Source organism: Carettochelys insculpta, chromosome 4 (genome assembly GCF_033958435.1).
Source record: "Carettochelys insculpta isolate YL-2023 chromosome 4, ASM3395843v1, whole genome shotgun sequence".
NCBI classification, from domain to species: domain Eukaryota; kingdom Metazoa; phylum Chordata; order Testudines; family Carettochelyidae; genus Carettochelys; species Carettochelys insculpta.
Genome location: NC_134140.1, coordinates 34656010 through 34675648, shown reverse-complemented (window position 1 = coordinate 34675648; position 19639 = coordinate 34656010). Strand labels below are relative to the sequence as shown.

The 19639-nt window shown below is 41.9% G+C and overlaps 1 protein-coding gene and 1 long non-coding RNA gene across 3 annotated transcripts in view; one reads left to right on the top strand and one right to left on the bottom strand.

Annotated features, from left to right (window-relative positions):
- Positions 1-18481, top strand: part of LGI2 (leucine rich repeat LGI family member 2) — a 27868-nt gene extending 9387 nt beyond the window's left edge. For both annotated transcript variants that reach the window (XM_074991766.1, XM_074991764.1), the window contains 5 exons: positions 3966-4037; positions 4677-4748; positions 5876-6045; positions 14242-14406; positions 16674-18481. In XM_074991766.1, the coding sequence (XP_074847867.1) occupies positions 3966-4037; positions 4677-4748; positions 5876-6045; positions 14242-14406; positions 16674-17491 (1297 nt within the window). In that variant the 3' untranslated portion in view covers positions 17492-18481. The remainder of the gene's footprint in view (positions 1-3965; positions 4038-4676; positions 4749-5875; positions 6046-14241; positions 14407-16673) is intronic.
- LOC142012001 (uncharacterized) lies at positions 8048-19639 on the bottom strand. The gene is made up of 3 exons (XR_012645239.1): positions 19532-19639; positions 8643-8831; positions 8048-8149 (listed from the first exon to the last, which is right to left on the bottom strand). It is a non-coding gene; the product is annotated as an uncharacterized LOC142012001 (long non-coding RNA).

Here is a 19639-nt window from a genome sequence, read left to right as displayed (position 1 = left end):
GCCCATGATCCACTTTTCCTTCACTTTTCCCTCCCACTCTCTCTCTGCACTACCTTGTCCGGGCCAATATTTCATTTATCCTTCATCCACTTTCTTCTTAGCTTAGTCGAGCCCATCCTTTTATTTCTGCTTCATTTCCACCGAAGCAGTGGCAGGGTTGCACACAGGGGAGTTTTAAGAGAGAGAGAGAGAGAGAGAGAGAGAGAGAGACGTCCTGCTGCTGTTAGCTAGATGTCCATTGGGGATGGTCTAGAGTAGACAGTGCTTGGTTCTGTCATGAGGGCGGGGGACTGGACTCAATCACCTCTCAAGGCCCCTTCCAGTTTAGTGTTCTATGATTCTATGATTCTTCTTTCTTATCATCCTTTCTCTTTCTTAAAAGTATACTAGTCTTACTATCCAGTTATCTTCACTTCACGTTCAAAGGGATTTTCTATGACTCACCTGATTTCATATCTCAAATCAGGAAGTAGGTTTTTAGCATCTGAACTCTTTCTGAGTACCAGATTCATTTCACCAATAACTTTTCAGTGTTGAAGGAAACTTCCCACCATTATATTGCTGCCTGGAATAGCATCATGAACACTAACCTCTGCTAAGGCCGCTACACATCCATAAACAGTTTCTACAAAACATGGTGCCTACAGAACTAATATTATACATGTTGAACCTTTCTAGTCCGGCACCCTCAGGACCTGACCAGTGCCAGACGAGAGAATTTGCCAGACTATGAGAGGTCAATATTATTTAGCAGCATACCAACACTTACCCATTTTATTGAGCTCTTAGAAGACATTTATGGGTAAACTGGAGCTAAATCACAGCACAGAAGACTGAGAGCCAAGACTGGCAGGCAGCAGTAAACAAACTTTATGGGACTATGGGAAATTTGGCCACACCCATGGCAAATGTTTGTCCAGCTAACTAAAATCATGCCAGATTACAGATGTTTCCAGATTAAAGTGTTCCAGATTAGAGAGGTTCAACCTGTAGTGTGAAGGAGCAGCCAACAATAGAAGGAATAGACCCAGAAATAGTGAAATATGGTAAACAGTATATGCTGTAATCCCTGATTCTATGCACTTAGATTTTTCAGTGACAGCATGGCCTATCTAGATCTTAATTAGTTTTACAGGTGGAGGCATCACAATGTAGATAGTTTATGGAAGGCAAAAAAATGATTCATACCTTCAAATCTATGTCTGTGGTGGGCTGTCTTAAGCTTGCAAGTAGTGTTCATGTGGAGCCCAAAATATAGCATCCTGTGGTAGCCTATGTTTGTAGTGACAGGTGCAGTGGCCAAGCCTATGTTTGGGGAAAAATAAAAGGATGGATTATCTGAGGCCCCGTCTGCATTACCTAGAAGATTGACCTGCTCAGAATATTGACCCAGGGTTCAATTTCACCACCTGGTGGAGACCCGCAAAATCAGCCTACCATGGGTCAGCAGTTGACCCCTGTACTCCTCACTATCACAAAAGGTAAGGGAGGTCGATGAGAGAGACAAGAGAGTTCACCTTCCTTAGTGAGGACAGCTAGGTAAGTCAATGGTAGGTAAGGTGATTCTAGCTACACAGTAGCCTCGTGTAGACCAGGCCTTGGTCATTTGATCGAAGATGGCATACTGTCAAGAAACAGAGAGAAATCAAACAAGACCCCAAGACTGCACGCCCCATTAACCAGTGCCAGACAGATGCACTCAGCTGAGGCTGTGATCCACATCACTTCCAGTTCTTCAAAATGCTTCCTCCTGTCAAAAGTCCGCACCTCCATCTTTTGTAAATTGAACCCTAAGAAGGCATATTCCTCCACGTAAATACTAAGCATCAGTAATACTCCAAATTTCAGTTTCTCCCAGGCACTGGTAACCAGACAAAGTACAGGGAGTAAAGCTACTCCTCTGACAAATGAAAAAGTTTCTTTGGGTATGAAATAAGGGATCAAGGAGGAGGGCAGCCCAAGAAGTGTGCACAACAGATAATGTTGCACAAAAACAACATTGTGTCTATACTGTTAAGAGCAACATATATATAAACACTGCCAAGGTTACTGGTTTCTGAACATATAAGCCTAGAAGCCCTGAAAAAGGACTGGACTAATATACTGTCAGTCACCAGAGAGTGACACTGATAAGTGCATTCTCACTGGAGAGTCCCTTCAAGAGAAGGTTCAGGGATGCAGGACTTTATCTTTTCTGGGCCATGCAGTCACAGCATCCCAGGCCAGACTTCCTCACCTTGAACTATTGAATTTGATGGAGCTCTGGTTATTTACACGAATTGAGGAGGCGACAGATCTTGGAACGGCCGGAAAAATTTTGTCTCCTGAGAGGAAGAGAAAATAGCGATAGCAGCCTTGGATATGGTGTGTGGGGACAACCTGACCTTTTTTGGAACGCAGATTGAATGCATAACTCAAGGCAACCTTCTGATGGAGAACACTGACCGCTTCTTAATGTTCTTATCTGTGCTGTTGGTGTGACGAAGGGTCCATGTCACTTTATGAAGATGAACAGTTACTACAGAGGGATGCACCAATATATGCATCCCTGGACTGATCGTCAAGAGACAACCACACAACATAGCACTTCACGGTGCCTGACTTTGCTCTTTAACTCCAAGACAAAATTATTTCTCCAACCCCTTTGTCCCTTGAAGTGTAGGGAGTGCCATTTCCTGGGCTAGTCTTGGTGGTGACCCCACAAGATGTAGCACCCAAGAAGACCGTAACGATTTCAGCCCAGATGCTGAAATGTAGGTAGGTTCATCTTATTGTCATGCCCTGCCACTTTCCCATTCCCTCTGTCTGCAATCTGCTCCCTTCGTTTTATTCCTAACATTTTCCAGAGGAACTTGCAGTCTATCTTCACTATGCCGCACATATCAAATGGCACTGCTAAGTGCTGTTGTACCCAGGCCAACTTCCCCTCTCAGGTCTGTCAGTAGAATTCACCAGGGAATGATAAACTAGGTAGAAAGCAGGGAATAGGGTTATCCGCATTGCCTGTGCTTTACCTTCTTTTTTTTTTCCAGCTCTCTCTTTCATTGTCACCTGATTCTTCTCTTGTGCTTCAGCCATAAGAGAAAACAAGACAGAATATGAGCAGTTCTACTGATATTTCTTCAACATCATAGCCGTGTCTACACGTGCACGCTACTTCGAAGTAGCGGCACTAACTTCGAAATAGCGCCCGTCACAGCTACACGCGCCGGGCGCTATTTCGAAGTTAACTTCGACATTAGCCGGCAAGACGTCGAAGTCGCTAACCCCATGAGGGGATAGGAATAGCGCCCTACTTCGACGTTCAACATTGAAGTAGGGACCGTGTAGTCGTTGCGCGTCCCGCAACTTCAAAATAGCGGGGTCCGCCATGGCGGCCATCAGCTGAGGGGTTGAGAGACGCTCTCTCTCGAGCCCCTGTGGGGCTCTATGGTCACTGTGTGCAGCAGCCCTTAGCCCAGGGCTTCTGGCTGCTGCTGCGGCAGCTGGGGATCCATGCTGCAGGCACAGGGTCTGCAACCAGTTGTCAGCTCTGTGTATCTTGTGTTGTTTAGTGCAACTGTGTCTGGGAGGGGCCCTTTAAGGGAGCGGCTTGCTGTTGAGTCCGCCCTGTGACCCTGTCTGCAGCTGTGCCTGGCACCCTTATTTCGATGTGTGCTACTTTGGCGTGTAGATGTTCCCTCGCAGCGCCTATTTCGATGTGGTGCCGCGCAACGTCAAAGTTGAACATCGACGTTGCCAGCCCTGGAGGACGTGTAGATGTTACTCATCAAAATAGCCTATTTCGATGTTGCTACATCAAAATAAGCTATTTCGATGTTGGCTTCACGTGTAGACGTAGCCCATATGTCCAGGAGCCTATGTATATATTTATTAAGTTAGGAGGCTGAAGGATAAAACATAAATACTACTACTGTTCATTAAGGTATTTGGTTGTTTGTTTGTTTGTTTGTTTTTCTGTATAGATTTATTGAAGGAAACAAAATAGAAACCATTTCAAGAAATGCATTCCGTGGCCTTCGCGATCTGACCCATCTGTAAGTCCTTTAACATATATTGAATGGCACTTACACATTGCCAATGATCCAAGACTCACGCCGCAAACACGTTGGTAATTGTTTGTACCTGTTAATGGTGGAGGCTCTTGCTCTTTTAAAGAAAACTAGTTTTTTGTGTTACGTAGGACATTTCCAAGTTAATCTCTGCGCATTGGCTGCTACAGACTGTTACAACTTGGCCTCCAGTATGTTTAAAAATATTCATTGGTCTGACAATACTCCGGGGTTTTCACCTAAGTTACACACACAACCTGAACATGCAATCTTTATTTGTGCAAGCAGTTTTTTATTGCTAATACCTTAGATACTACATAATAAACAATAATTATAATTCCATTTGCTTTTCAGAATTCTCCTGCTTGTTTGTGTGTTTCATTCCTCTTGGGCAATAAAAACAGACTGCCCAATTTCCCTTTTGTTTCTATCTTCACTTTCTGTTCCAACATGTTAGCAAAGATTCACATAATGGAAACAAAATGTTAAATTCATTTGTGGTCCCGTTGGTCATGGTCAGTACTAGAACTTAAACAACAATAAATCATTAGCATTATTTAAGTGATGTTAAACTTGTTAGGAGTCAAGGTAATAACTATGTTAAGATCTAACTTTCTTTTCTAGTTCGTTGGCTAATAACAATATTAAAGCTCTGCCAAGGGATGTCTTCAGTGATTTAGATTCTCTCATTGAACTGTAAGTAATGAAAATCTTTTTATTGGTTGCCTGCCTTTCTGACTGTATTAATCTGAACTTTAAGTTCCATTTTTGGTGTTGCAACAGAAAACCAAGTTAAAAATAAATGCTTATTGTGATGAATTAGGATTCTCATTTTAAAATGTTTCCTCAGTAGGATTAAATTAGACTTGTTTATCACAATAATGCACATGGCAGCTTTATTTTCTGATGTTTCGTGAACATTTTTGTGTTGAAGGGACACCATCAATTTCAAAATCCCAGCTTGTGTGATTTGTTTAATCTATTGTTGTTACCAGTCACCCTACAATTACCCTTACTAAAGAGGTTCAATTAAATAAAAAGTTGTTTTCTTTATTCTTTTTTACTTTGTATTTGACAGCAGTTTGCTCATGTGCAATACTTTTCTTGTGGGTAGTCAGTTTCATCTTTTCTTTGCCCCAGAGGTTTTCACACCATGAAAAGGGAAAGCAAAACATTTTTTAAAAAAATAGGAAAATATGATTGTAAAGCCACAGTCATTATCAAAAGAAACCCTGGAACTACAGGTACTTTGTTTTGCTTAATTAACTCAAATTCACATTGATGATGATCCTCAGGAATTTAAACACATTGTGAACATTTCAGATGTTTGTGAAATTAGTCTCTGTATACTCTGTTTCAATCTAATATAGAAACTTCACTGATAAGGCTTTTATTGTCAGCCACCTGTCTACTGAAATGGCTTCGTGAAGCACAGGAGTTTATGAATTTCAGTGAAACTCTGAGACAATGGAAAAGCTACAGAATGAGAGGGAGCCTTCTTGTGATGATTTAGTGAATTATCGTTCCAATCCTGCTAGAGTTTATGAACATCAAGCACCTGAACAGACTCATTTCATGCATAAAGTTACAAATGTGTATGTTTCCAGAACTGGGGCCTGTATTTGCTATAAACAACACCTCAGTGAAGTGTGACGAACAATAGCGTTAGAATAATAGATGGAAAATCTTTTTCATCTTCTGTTCAAAATCAATGTACAACAATTCAGCTACTTTTGAATTAAGTATGTCATGGTGCTAACAATGTTGCAGTTTTCATTTTCTACCACTCATTTCAAATATGTTTATTTCTGTGTGTTTTTTAGAGATTTAAGGGGAAATAAATTTGAGTGTGACTGCAGAGCCAAGTGGTTGTTTTTGTGGTTAAAGATGACAAATTCCACTGTTTCTGATGTCCTGTGTGTTGGTCCAGCAGAATATCAGGATAAGAAGTTAAATGATGTTACAAGCTTTGATTATGAATGCACCACTACAGGTATTCAGAATGTATATTTCTAAGCACACTATATATGATTAGAGATTAGAAATTTAGATTAACCCCATATTACTATGTAAGCATGATTTCGGGCCGGGGGTGGAAATGAAGGTTCAGTTAAAACATTTTGAGAATAACAACAAGCCTAACTACTGAGAAGATTACATTTAAAAGCCAAAAGAAGTACATGAGATTTTATTTGGTTTAAGTGATAAAAGGGACAAAGGCAGTGACTTTTAAATTCCGTAAAGTTTCAGCGTAACGCAGTAACTCAGATCTCTTGGTGTTGTCTGGAATAAGACCATATATAATGTATCAAACTACATTTCACAGAGTGCTAGACCACAGTCTGGAAGCACTGTAACTACTATGTGTGAGCAGTGTTTCCAGCACATAATTATGCAGATTGATAAGACATATTGGATAATACTTGTGCTGCTTTGCTTAGGATCCTGGTAGTTGATTTATGTTAGATAGTAAAAAGCATTCTCTAGGATGTGGAGACAAACTTGCATGAATTTCTAATTGTCAGAAGTCGACTAAATATAACAATCTGTTATCTGTGTTTGAATACAGTCTCTCTATATTCAGAATATCAGCCCTTAACATTAAGCTGTTTTTGTGTATGATGAGAGCAAATTGCACCTGGAAGAAGTTGGTCCAATATATTTTTATTACTTCGCCTGCCTTATATCTCTCCCCTGAAGGAATGGCAGTCATATTAATGGTATTTGAGTTCTCATCTCTGCAAAAGCAAGCTGTCGATGAGATAGAGCTCCTAAAGTCTTGTGTGAGAGAAAACATAAAAGTTGATTGCCAGAATTGTAAAGATAAACTTCCAAGCCAAGGTACAACATATAACCCAAGCATGGTGTATACAAAGTAAATAGACTAAACTGTAAGCCAATGCTCCAGAGTGTACTAAGAGAAGCAGCAGAGGTAAAGGATGATAATATCTTGTTTTGTCAAATTGATGTCACAAATGGAAAACAGAATTTGCTTTGAACTGTACCAGAAATCTCCATTACTGTGTTTTATGATATACAATGATGCAAAATCACCAATCTTAACTTACATCCATCTGCATTCATTAACAGGTTATTGTTACACAAGCACTGGTGTAGTGTCGTGTAAACCCTGACAGCCAGATTCTCAGAGCTGCCCTAATTTATAGCAGCTGAGGATTTGATTTAGTTCTACTCTTTCTGAAAATGTGTGACCGTGTATGTGTAACTATACGGTTGTCATTGGCAAAATTCATTCCTGCTGTTACTGCACTGGCCTGGTGTAAAGGAAATTACGCGGGGGATAAATCTGATCTTGTATGCTCTGTGTTAGAAATGAATGACTGGCTGCTTGAATCCCAAGCTTTGTTTTTTGATTAACAGCATGAGAGCAAATTGTAGAAAAGTTGGAGCTATGCATAGGTCCTCCTCAAAAGATGTTATCACCTGTCCATCTTTTTCTTTGACTGTCATTCAAGTCTGTTGCATTATTCTGAAAGCTTCTTTGTAGTGCTGCATAGGTGTTTCATGTTTCCATTTACTGCTGCAGCTTCTGCTTCTTCTGCCAGATTTTCTATGAAACTCTGCTTGTTCATCTTCTTACTCTTCTTCACCTCCCTGTTCACTTTTGTGTATTCTTCCTGTGCTGCTGCCTTTGCTGCTCTGGTGCAGCTGGTAACTACCTCTTTCTGGTGCTTCCTTTCTTGTATCTTACACGTTGTTTCTGCTGAGATCCAGTCCTTTCGTTGGGGTTTTTGTGGTTCAACTCCTTCTTGACAGGTTGCTGTTATTGTTTCTTTCACTTGTTGCCACCAACTGTATAGATCTGCATCTTCATCGTACAGGTCTTATAGAACCTGGAACTTGTTGGTCAGCATAAGTCGATACTGTCCCTGCATCTTTGTATCTTTCAAGAGGCTGATGTCATATCTGTCTACTGGTTGCTCTTTCTGGCATGTTCTTCTTCAGCTTCAGTTTGGAAACCAATATATGGTGGTCTGAGGCCACATCGACTTGTCTCTTCACTCGTACATCATGCAGTGATCTTCTGAATTTTTTTGATATACAAAGGTGATCGATCTGGTTCTCTGTAAAGTGACCTGGAGAGACGCATGTAGCTTTGTGAATTCTTACGTGAGAACATACATAAGAACATAAGAACATAAGAATGGCCATACTGGGTCAGACCAAAGGTCCATCCAGCCCAGTATCCCATCTGCCGACAGTGGCCAATGCCAGGTGCCCCAGAGAAGGAGAACAGAAGACAATGATCAAGTGATTTATCTCCTGCCATCCATCTCCTGCCCTTGTACTGAAGGCTAGGGCACCATACTTTACCCCTGGCTAATAGCCATTTATGGACCTAACCTGCAAAAATTTATCGAGCTCTTTTTTAAACCCTAATAGAGTCCTGGCCTTCACATGTGAGGGAACACAACTGACTCTGATGACAAAATTGTTAAAGGCACAGATATCAGCAAACCTTACTCCATTTTCATTCATCTCTCCCACTCTATGAGGGATCATCACCTCTTTATAGCCAGTGTTGTCCACTCCAGTTTTGGCATTGAAGTCTCCCATTGCAATACTCACTTCTCCGTCATGTGGCTTGTCAAGTACATCTTGCAGTCTATCATAGAAGTCATCTTTTGTTGCTTCACTGTGATAATTTGGTGGTGCATAACATGGGACGATGTTCATCTTAATCTTCTTTTTAGTTCTGAATGAGGCTATCATTTTTGGTCCATGGGCTCCCCATCTAATCAAAGGGATGCTATAAAACTGAAAAACACATTTTAACGCAATCAGTTGTTAAAACTGAAAGAATTTTAGCAATCTAAGTTTACTTTTAACAGTTTTATCACTGTTTAGTTTTTACACATTTCACATTTTGGACAGTGGAAAAAAATCTGTTTCACTTTGTTTCTAGTTACTTGCACATTCTTTTGCAATGGCACAAGCTGCAGGGCTTGCGTGCAAACTCTGCAGAGCACTGTTTGTTTATTTTAAAAAACTGTTCCCATGTTTTGTTAAATTTTATTTTATGAGGTCTGTTTCTCTTTGACTCTAGAGCAGTTTTACATTGCTCTGGCAGCACAGAATGGCCTTAAAGTGGGGCACACATCTAGCAATATAAAGAGACCCTAACATGGGCCTGTTTACACATGGATAATCTGGAAGATGAATCCAAATTAACTAAAGATTCTAAATTAAAGGGGCTTAATTAACCTATATTACACTCCTGCGTGGATTTTCTCATTCAAAACTAAACTTCATTCAGTTTAGCATAATGTAATTAATTTAAAAGAAACCAAATTATGGTCACTTTAATTCTGAATGAGGTTGTCCATGCAGAAGTTTAAGTCATTTTAGCTAATCTGGTTTAAATTCATAATTTTAATTAATTTGGATTAATTTTCCTGAGGAATGAGCATTATAAAGCACTCTATTGTGTTGCATTCTAAGTCCCCCATGTAGGCACTGCTGGCACACTCTAAAGCGTACTTGGTTCACGTTGCTGTATGTACATCTTTCTCAAGCAGGTCAGCTGCATCTATTCATGCCTCTAAGAGTGCAACATATTAAAGTATTTTACAAATCACACCCTTCTAAGGTATTTTGCCCGAAATGATCCCAGAGTGTCTGGAAAAGCCCTTGTGTCTATGTTCTGGCATTTCTACTGCTAGTGTAGTTTTAAGGGCCCTTAGTGAAAATGCAAATTGGGCCCTTAAAATCTAAATCTGAGAACCACTGGTGGCATCTGTTTTCTCAGTAACTCCATAGAAATGGCAATAGACAGTCTTTTTAAAATATGTACTAAAAATATTGTATAAATGCTTAGTGACTTTTACCAATTACATACTGACCTTCTGTAATCTGGAAGTCTCTCATCCAGCATGATTTTAGTTAGTTGAACAGTGACTTATCATAGGTGTGGCCAAGTTTCCTGTGATCCCATAAAGTTTGTTTACAGCCACACATCCTGGCTCTCAGTGTCCTGTGCTGATGTTTAGCTGTAACGTATCCCTAAATGCCTAGCAATTAGTGGAAGTGTTGGTAATACTGATAGACAATATTGACCTCTTGTGGTTCGGCAAATTCTCTCGTCCAGCACCAGTCAGGTCGTGAGGGTGCCGGACTAGAAAAGTTCAGCCAGTATTGTGAATGGTTTATCTGTTGATTCAGTGAGAGTATGATCAGTATTGGCTAATGGCCAAATCGGATCAGATGGGAATAAGGGGATTTCAATATTGGTGGGGTCCTTTTGAAAAGGACCCCCATGTAGACGAGCTGCTCGTGAGCGAAACCTGGCACTTTCGAAGTGCTGCAGCCGGCAGCATGCTAATGAGGCACTGAATATTCATTTCAGCACCTTATTAGTATTCTCCAATCTGGCCATGAGCATGGCCATTTCAAAGTTTTGCCCCAGTGTAGATGTAGCCCAGAAGAAGCTCTGGACCACATGATGCCAGTGAACAATTTTTTCTTAAATTCACATACTGCATACACTTCTCCTAAGACTGTTTTGAAACTGTGTTGATGTTAGTGGCAGAGGCCATATCATTGTTAATGACAGCTGTATTAATTTTTATTTCACCCCTCTTTTTTGTATAATATCATGATACAGCAGCCTCACCTGGGCTAATTTATTTCAGAAAATTACAGATAATGTATGGTGCTTACAAAGCGTGTCTCTTACTCATGAAACATAACAAATTGACTTCCCAGCAGTCTCATCAAAACGCAGCTCTGGCACTTATCATCACACTCAAGATCCCTGCAGTTTCAACATCTCTCCCTGGGCATGTGTAACTGTCCACAGGTAGACTGAAACCTGTGACCTCTGGAGCTTTGTGCCTGAGTCTCTACAGTTTGAGCTAAAAGGCAGAATGGATCTCAGAATAAGTCTTCTCTGCAGCTTTAGCTTTTTCTGTTGGCTACTACTACACTGCACTCATAATTCCAAATTATTTACGCAATTTCATCATCATCATCAACAACAACCACCAAGGGCTCTTTGCCCGTTAATGTCTGATGCCTCCCTCACGATTTCTTTCCATCTTTCCTTTCTAGTGCGGAGTGGCTTAGTTTCTGTAAACTAGCTCTGCAGCAATCTACTACATCATCTACTCGTTCCCTGTGGGATCTGCCTTTCCTATTTAAACCATCCATTATGCTGAATACCAGGGTCTTGACTTTTTGTTCATCATTCATTCTACAGATATGCCTGAATAGCTGTAACTTCCATTGTATAACCTTCTATATTAATGCAAATTATGTAATTTATTTTGAGTTAACTTATTTTGAACTTGGTGCTGTCCAAATGGCACCGAAGTTCAAAATAAGTGGCTTTTTCGAAGTTTCCACTACCTCTGATACAACGAGGGATGCTAGAACTGAAATACCACGCTCAAAATAGCACTGCTATTTCGAGCATGGTATTTAGCTACAGAGTTGCTATTTTGGGATATATTTGTATCCCAAAATAGCATCTATAATGTAGCCATAGCCTGTAAGTGGTCTAGGTGCCACTACATGGGACAGTGAACCACACCCCATAAGTGCATGGTTATGCTTGCACCAGAGGCATCGCTCTTTCATTTCTCACTATGTCTCTCAGCAGCCTTCAGCTCTCTATGGCCCTCCAGCTGCACCTGTTGAGGTCAGAAGTCCAGAAGTTATCTCCCTGCCTATGTTGAATAGCTAGCAAGTTGAAAGTACAAACTAGAGCCTCAATTCCTACTTCAGATTCAGCCTTCAGCCCTTTCTGGCCATGGTTCTATGGGCCCTACACTGGCTTCCTGATAGTTTCTCCATCTTTCCAGGCAGGACCTGCATGGTTTCCTGCTTTCTCAGAGACCTCCTCCTGTCTCCTGATCACTGGCAACTCTCACCTGCCAATCCCCTAACTCCCAGGCAGCCCTCACCTGCCAGCCTTTCCCCATCAGGAATAAAGCCCAAGTGCCTTCTTTTAACCCCAGCTAGAGTGATGATTCCATCTTCAACTACATTTTTAAAGCTTTCATTTATTTTTATTCATATATTTTACCTACCATTTTTCATTAATCCTTGAATTTTCCCAAGGAACTGATGATAGCAACACTGTGGCTTTCTAAGGATACTTTCTTTCACACCAGCATCATTGCTATTATCAACATAAATACACATGGTGTTGGAAATGAAATCTGCCATTTCACTGGTACAGGAGAGCTTGCCACAAAATCTCATGCTTTGCTGTTGGTAGTCACCAGAAAAAAGAGGGGCTGTTCTCTCAGATTTTCTGTTTGTTTAATTGTAGCTGCCCAGTCCTAACTCTTGCAGCATGACTCTCCAAGGGTCAGCCTTTCACATGTCTAGAGACGGACATGCAACTTTTGGAAGCAACTAATAGCTACTCTGGAGAGGAAATACGGACAGGCCTTTAACGACCACTGAAGTTCTTAGTACTGGGCAAGAGTTTTTCAAGAGTCAGAAACAACAAGAAGTCCTGTGGCACCTTATAGATTAACAGATATTTTGGAGTATAAGCTTTTGTGGGCAAAGACCTGCCTCATCAGATGCATCTGATGAAGTGGGTCTTTGCCCACAAAAGCTTATGCCCCAAAATATCTGTTAGTCTATAAGGTGCCACATGACTTCTTCTTGGTTTTGAAGATGCAGACTAACTCGGCTACACCTGTGATACTTGTCAAGAGTCAGAGGGAGGACATGATTAAAGTGATGCTAAGATTTATGGGCCATCAGGCCCTTCCTGAATATGAAAAGTTAACACGTACAGCATGGCATTGGGAGCCTAGTGCCTGTGGGTCTGAGGTGAATTTTCGTCTTAATGAAAGACTCATTTTCTCCCACATGTCTTTTCCCCTCCTTGTAGAAAGGGCTTCTGTCACTTAAGCTAGACCTGAACTTTGCTGGTGCTGCTCTCTCAGGCATCACCCTAGAAGTCTTTTTTCCCCTCACAATAGTACCCTGCTCTGACCTGCCAAGCTACTGTTGCAACAGAAAAAGTGTCATATTCACACCTGAGTCTCCTTCTGTGCAACGTATAAAATGAGCTTGAGGCTCAAGTGAATTTTAGAATAAAATTGCCATATCGGCTGGGACTTTCCAAAGGGACTTAGGGATGCATTTGGAAGTTGGATTCCCAACTTGCTCTTCAGCCTTAGCTGCCGCCGTAGGTTTTCCAGTAGATGATAGCATTAAGGTAGGTCAAGTATTAAACCTCAGATACTTGACAGCATCCCCTTAAATGTTATATTTCTTCAGTTAGGTATTTTAAATAAAAATTCCCATAAATATACTTGTTCCTGCTGTAGCACAGGGGCCTGAGTAGATGACCTTTCCAAGCTTCTTCCTGCAGTACATTTCTATCCTTGCAGGTTGCTAGGATGCAGTTATCCCAAGGCAAGCATGAAATGGAATTCACTTTCTGTCTGTTTTTATCTGAAATATGCAGAAGTGTTTATGGTGAATAAATACAAGGTGGCAAATGCAGACTGTGAGCTCAGTTCCAACTTCAGAGACACATATACAATAATGAGATTCTTTTAAGATGCAGTTAAGTGGCCAAAAGCTAGTTTTGAACTTGGAGTCTTGTATTTTGGGAGAGAAATCCTGGCTCCGTTGAAATCCACAGAAGAATTCTCATGATTTCACTGGTGCAGGGATTTCACACTGTACATTCTCCTCAGAGACAGTACTCCTATATACACTATAGTTACATCTGATGAAGTGGGTCTCTGCCCACGACAGCTTATGCTCCAAAATATCTGTTAGTCTATAAGGTGCCACAGGACTTCTTGTTGTTTTTGAAGACACAGACTAACATGGCTACCTCTCTGATACACTATAATTGTTATCTTTCTTTCTAAGCAAGGCAGTGGTCTGATTTCACAGGTATCAGGCAAGATAGAATGCAGATTTTGCAGCTAACACCAACGACATGTCTTGATCTGCTTGTAAATTAATTTCTGAAGGGAAATTTACCTGCATAGAGCAGCAAAATATTCCCCTTATTGCTGCATGATTAGTTGTCACTCAGTGATACTCCCTGCATTAGGGCTGTAACAAACTTAATCCTTAATCCAGAGTACTTAATCCTAAAATAGTTTTCAATAGTACTGATCATGTGTCAATTGTTTTGTGCTTACGCCGGGGGGATTTATTCTAATTTTTAAATGTCTGTTTCCAGATTTTGTTGTTCATCAGATTTTGCCATACCAGTCAGTTTCAGTGGACACATTCAACTCTAAGAACGATGTGTATGTAGCCATTGCCCAGCCTAGCATGGAGAACTGCATGGTGCTGGAGTGGGACCACATTGAAATGAATTTCAGAAGTTATGACAACATCACAGGTACATATATGAACATATTGGATTTATACTGGTGGTATCATCAGTGTGTAATGGGAGAAGGGAAGAGATGGAATATGGAATTCACTGATACATCATGTGCTCATTAATGCTTATTAATCTTGCCTTCATGCTGAGCTTCAAATATACAGCCCACTAAACTGGCAAAATTAGCGCAGTCACTATACGCTGTTCTGTCCTACCGGTGCAACCCCACTGAAGTCAATGGGACTGCACAGGCATAAGGCAACGTAGTATTTTGACAAATCTGAATTAGTTTTCTTTATGTTGCTGTTGCAGAAAAACTATTTCCCTTTAGAGAGGATGTGAGGGAATTCTCCTCACAGTTGTCTTGCAGCTTTTTATAATACATACAGGAAAATACTGAGGTTGAATGTAAGTGATTATGTTTTGCTGACCTGACAGTCTGTGGGGAGTAAGGGGTTTTGAAAAAAATAAAAAAAAAACGGGATTAGGAGCAGTGGTCTAAGGAGACACGGTACGAGGACATGTGTTAACACAGAGCTGTGCAAAATACGGCCCGAGGGTCAGACTGAGCACACCAAGCCATTGGATCTGCCTTGTGGGAGCCTTTGCCAGCTCCCTGCCTGCCCTGCTCCCATTCAGCACACAGTCAGCTGCTGAGCCACGTGTGCGTCTGTGAACGCTGAGAGCCCAGTGGAGACAGGGGAGGCATCTCATGCTGCCCCTGCCCCCAGCAGCTCCCGTTGGCCAGTCTCTGGCCAAAAGGAGCTTCCTGTTTGCGGGACAGGCAGCATGTGAAGTATCACTCCCCCAGGCTCCCCCAGGGTTCAGTTTAGAGCTGTACACATGGCTCTAGCAGCTGCTCTGAGCATGGAAGTCAGGGACCCTGGCTAAGGTAGCCAGGAGCCACCTAGGTAAACAGCTCCTGACCGAAGTCGGCCTCTGGCACCCCATCTCCTCCTTCTCCCAACCCCCTGCACCTCCTTCTTTACCATCCCCCATGTAATCTGAACCCTCCACACCCCCACTCCTGCATCCACATTCCTTCCCAGATCCTGCACCATCTCCTTCAGGTCACAGCCCCCTTCCAGATCTTGCTACCCAATCCCCTATCTCTGGTCAGAACCCAAATCCTTTCACTCCCTCCTGCCCCGCTGCCCCAGGTCACAACCCCCTCCCAGGCCCTGCAACCCTCCTACAGCCCTCCTCCACGTCAGAATCCTCTCCTGCACACAGATCCTACAGCCCCTTCTTCACCCAAACTCTCTCCCAGATTACACACCCATATCACTTATCTCAAGCTCCCTCCTGCAACCGACCTACATCCCAGGTCCCACACCGCCTCCGTTAATATCACAGAAGAGTGTGGCCCTGGACCACTTACCAAATTCTTGGAGTATCTCCACTATCAAAATTTGTTGCCCATCCCTGCGTTAACCTGTCGCAAAGCAGCGTTCCTATGTAGCCCAGTTTCACAATGTTAAAACTGCACTTCAGAATACACACACTGGAAGGGACCTTGCGAGGTTATCAAGTCCAGTCCCCTGCCCTCACAGCAGGACCAAGCACCATCCCTGACAGGTTGTTTTTTTTTTTCTTTTAATCTCTGCCCGATAGCCCTAAATGGCCTCCTGAAGGATTGAGCTCACAGCCCTGGGTTCACACGGCCAGTGCTTAAACCACTGATCAATGTTCTCCCTTTGGGCTGAACGGCTAGTCATATTTCAAGGCCCTGCAAGGGTGATTCCATTTGGATGAGAAGTCAGGTGTGTTCTTAGTGTACTTCTGCCTAGTCACAAAAAATGTACACAGACTTGTGTCCTTGAACACAGAGGAAACAAACAACTGCAGGCAGTTTCTTTGCTCAGAAGTCCTCAGGTCAGACTTCAGCCAGGTTCATGCCCACAAAACTGTCTTTATCCTTCTTCTCATGGTCATAGTCACTATTCCTTCTACTGCCTGCCCTCTCCAACATACACAAACAGCAACCAATATCTTTGTATGTTGTTCCTGAAGTCAAGGGTTTCACTGCTCAAGAACCCCACTGTTCCAAAGTGCACTGCTGCCATTTTCCTTTCCTCACCTACTGCTGGGTCAAACAAGTGATAGGCTGCATGCTGTAGAAGCGAAACTCGTGCTGCCATGGAGAACGTAAAAAGAAACTGGTAGCACTGAAGACAACAAAATGAGGAATTAAGAAAGAGGGAATTTGGTAAATCCTGTGCTTTGTTTGAGTGGTTGAATTGTACTGTACAAGCATTTTTTCCTTTTTGTTTGAGCAACAGGTCAGTCCATCGTGGGATGCAAAGCAATCCTGATTGACGACCAGGTCTTCGTGGTGGTGGCACAGCTCTTCGGGGGTTCACATATCTACAAGTATGACGAAAGCTGGACAAAGTTCGTCAAATTCCAGGACATCGAAGTCTCTCGCATTTCCAAGCCAAATGATATAGAGTTGTTTCAAATAGACAGTGAAACGTTTTTTGTCATAGCAGATAGCTCTAAAGCGGGCCTGTCCACAGTTTATAAATGGAATAACAAAGGCTTCTACTCTTACCAGTCCCTGCATGAGTGGTTCAGGGATACAGATGCTGAATTTGTTGATATAGACGGAAAATCTCATTTAATCCTGTCCAGTCGCTCTCAAGTTCCCATTATACTCCAATGGAACAAAAATTCAAAAAAGTTTGTCCCACACAGTGAAATCCCCAACATGGAGGATGTCTTGGCTGTGAAGAGCTTCAGGATGCAGAACAGCCTCTATATTACACTCACAAGATTTATTGGTGACTCCAGAGTCATGAAGTGGAATAGCAAGCAGTTTGTGGAGATACAGGCTCTCCCATCTCGAGGGGCGATGACACTGCAGCCTTTTTCCTTCAAAAATAATCACTACCTAGCTCTGGGAAGCGACTACACTTTCTCCCAGATATACCAATGGGATAGCGAGAAGAACCTTTTTAGAATATTTAAAGAAATCTATGTGCAGGCACCTCGCTCTTTCACAGCTGTGTCAACGGATCGAAGAGATTTTTTCTTTGCTTCCAGTTTTAAAGGAAACACACAGATATTCGAACATATAGTTGTTGACTTAAGCTTATGAAGGCTGTGGGGGTGAAACGTATGTACAGTGACATTTTCACTTAACAGAAACAACAACTAAAAGACAGATGATTCATCTCCAAAGATAGGGTGAACATGTGGAACTAATAAGGAATTTTCTTAACTTTTAGAATTTGCATATTAACCAGGGATTGCATTGACTTGATGAACTGCATGATATGTCCATTTTACCATTTTTAAAGACATTTTAAAACTTACAATTAGCGTGTAGAGGAGTGTGCAGTGCACTAGGATTAATTCTGGTATCTAAGAGAGCTGTGTGAATTTTACCTCATAAATGGGATTAGATTGGAGACCTCATAAACAACAAGAGACGGAGGAAAAAAACAACGTTAAACATGGAAGCTATTCTTTCCTTGAAAGCTACCATTGCAGTGATGATACGCAAGTGTAAAGACAACTGTACATATCTGTTGATGAATTGTATAAATTGACATCAACCTTCAAAATATTTTTGGTCATCTTTGTTCCTTGCGACTGACAGGCAGCATCAATTTTTGTTCTTTATAATGAAACGCAGGTCATTTTTTTCAATTCGTATTGATACAAGATGAGAGGGAAAGTTAAAAATTCTTCAGCATCTTGAAAGGTGGAGTAAAAAAAACCTCATTGTGGCTGACTGGATGACACTGAAATAAAAGGCCTTTTGCTTCTAGATAATGGGCTCCCAACAACTTCCGATCAATAATGAGTGAAAGTGGCTGATAGTTGTTGGGTGCATGTCTAAACTCAGTTGGTCGTAGTCCAATATGTAGCTCATAAGTATCTGTTTCACAAATATGAACTCTCTAACTGGCAGTAAGTCACACCCCTATTGGCAGTCTCAGTCGTGTGCCAAGGACTTAATGAATATGAAAAATGAACTGCTCTCTCACCCTTAGAGGAGGTCCTGCTTAGATGAGATTGAAGCACACTCATGGATCAGTGCAAGGAAGCCTGTGCAGGTGTTGACTGTTCTGGACCTGCTCCATACATAAAGACAGCATTTAATTCCATGGTGTTCTCCATCTCCTAAATTAGGTTTCTGAACCCTGCAACCTTAGTGTGTGTGATCCTCCCACCACATGAAAACCATATTCTTCTCTGGTGTGACCGGAGGATATCCATGGAGGAGTTGCAGTTGCTTCAGATTGAATTATAGCAATAAAAGTACAGGGCTAAGAATTTTTGCCTAGCTCACCCCAGACTACACAACTGACAAAAGACTCTCGGGATACCAGGCCATGGAAGTTCTATTGGGTGCAGAACCAGACCATACTGAGCCATCTTTTAAAAAAGTTTGGGAGTGAGTGCAGGCTAGAGTGTTTATTCATCCTCACAATCAGATCAGTTGTGCCAGGCCTAGTCCTCTTCCAAGATGACTGAGATGGGCTGTGTGTTCAGTTATAAGAACTGAGCCATATAGTGGACATGCACTCTCTCTCTCTCCATGCTTTTCAGACATTGGTATTATAGCAGAGGCCTTCTCCAGTCATCAGTACAAACATTACTTTACATTTTAATCTTAGATTCATGTATTGCATTTCCGACTTTATCTCAAGCATTTTTGTGGTGTACTCCACAATTTCTAAGGCTTTGTAAAATAAGCTGAACCAATGAAACTCATCAATATCCTTCCCCAGGCAAGGTCATCACAGCCTCACTGCTCTGACTGAGCCTGACTTTTCTTTTCTTGTCACAGACAAGTAGCAACACACCCAGTTATTACTGATGTAAATGTCTCTTGCTGACTCCTGGGTTAAAGATGCCCAGCATGTAAACACTACTGCATGGTAGGGGTTACCTTATATTACACTAGAGACACCACCCAGGGTTACGCTAGTCAGGATTTATTGACTTAAGAATTAACATTCCACTACATGCACTGTATGGTTTACTAAAGAGGCTAGAGCTGCCACTAGAGGTTTAAACCAAAGAGAGATCCAGCTCTCTCTCCTCCCCCCCAGACACACACACACACACACAGACACACACACACACCCCTTCATTCATTCCTTCCCCCGGTCACTCACACACTTACAAAGGCATATGGGTTGCAGAAGGAGTAAGGCATGTTGGTTCTGCAGGGTCTGTGTGCTGCTCATGGCTGGAGAGCTGGTCAGGAGAGAAACTGGCTAGAGGACGACAA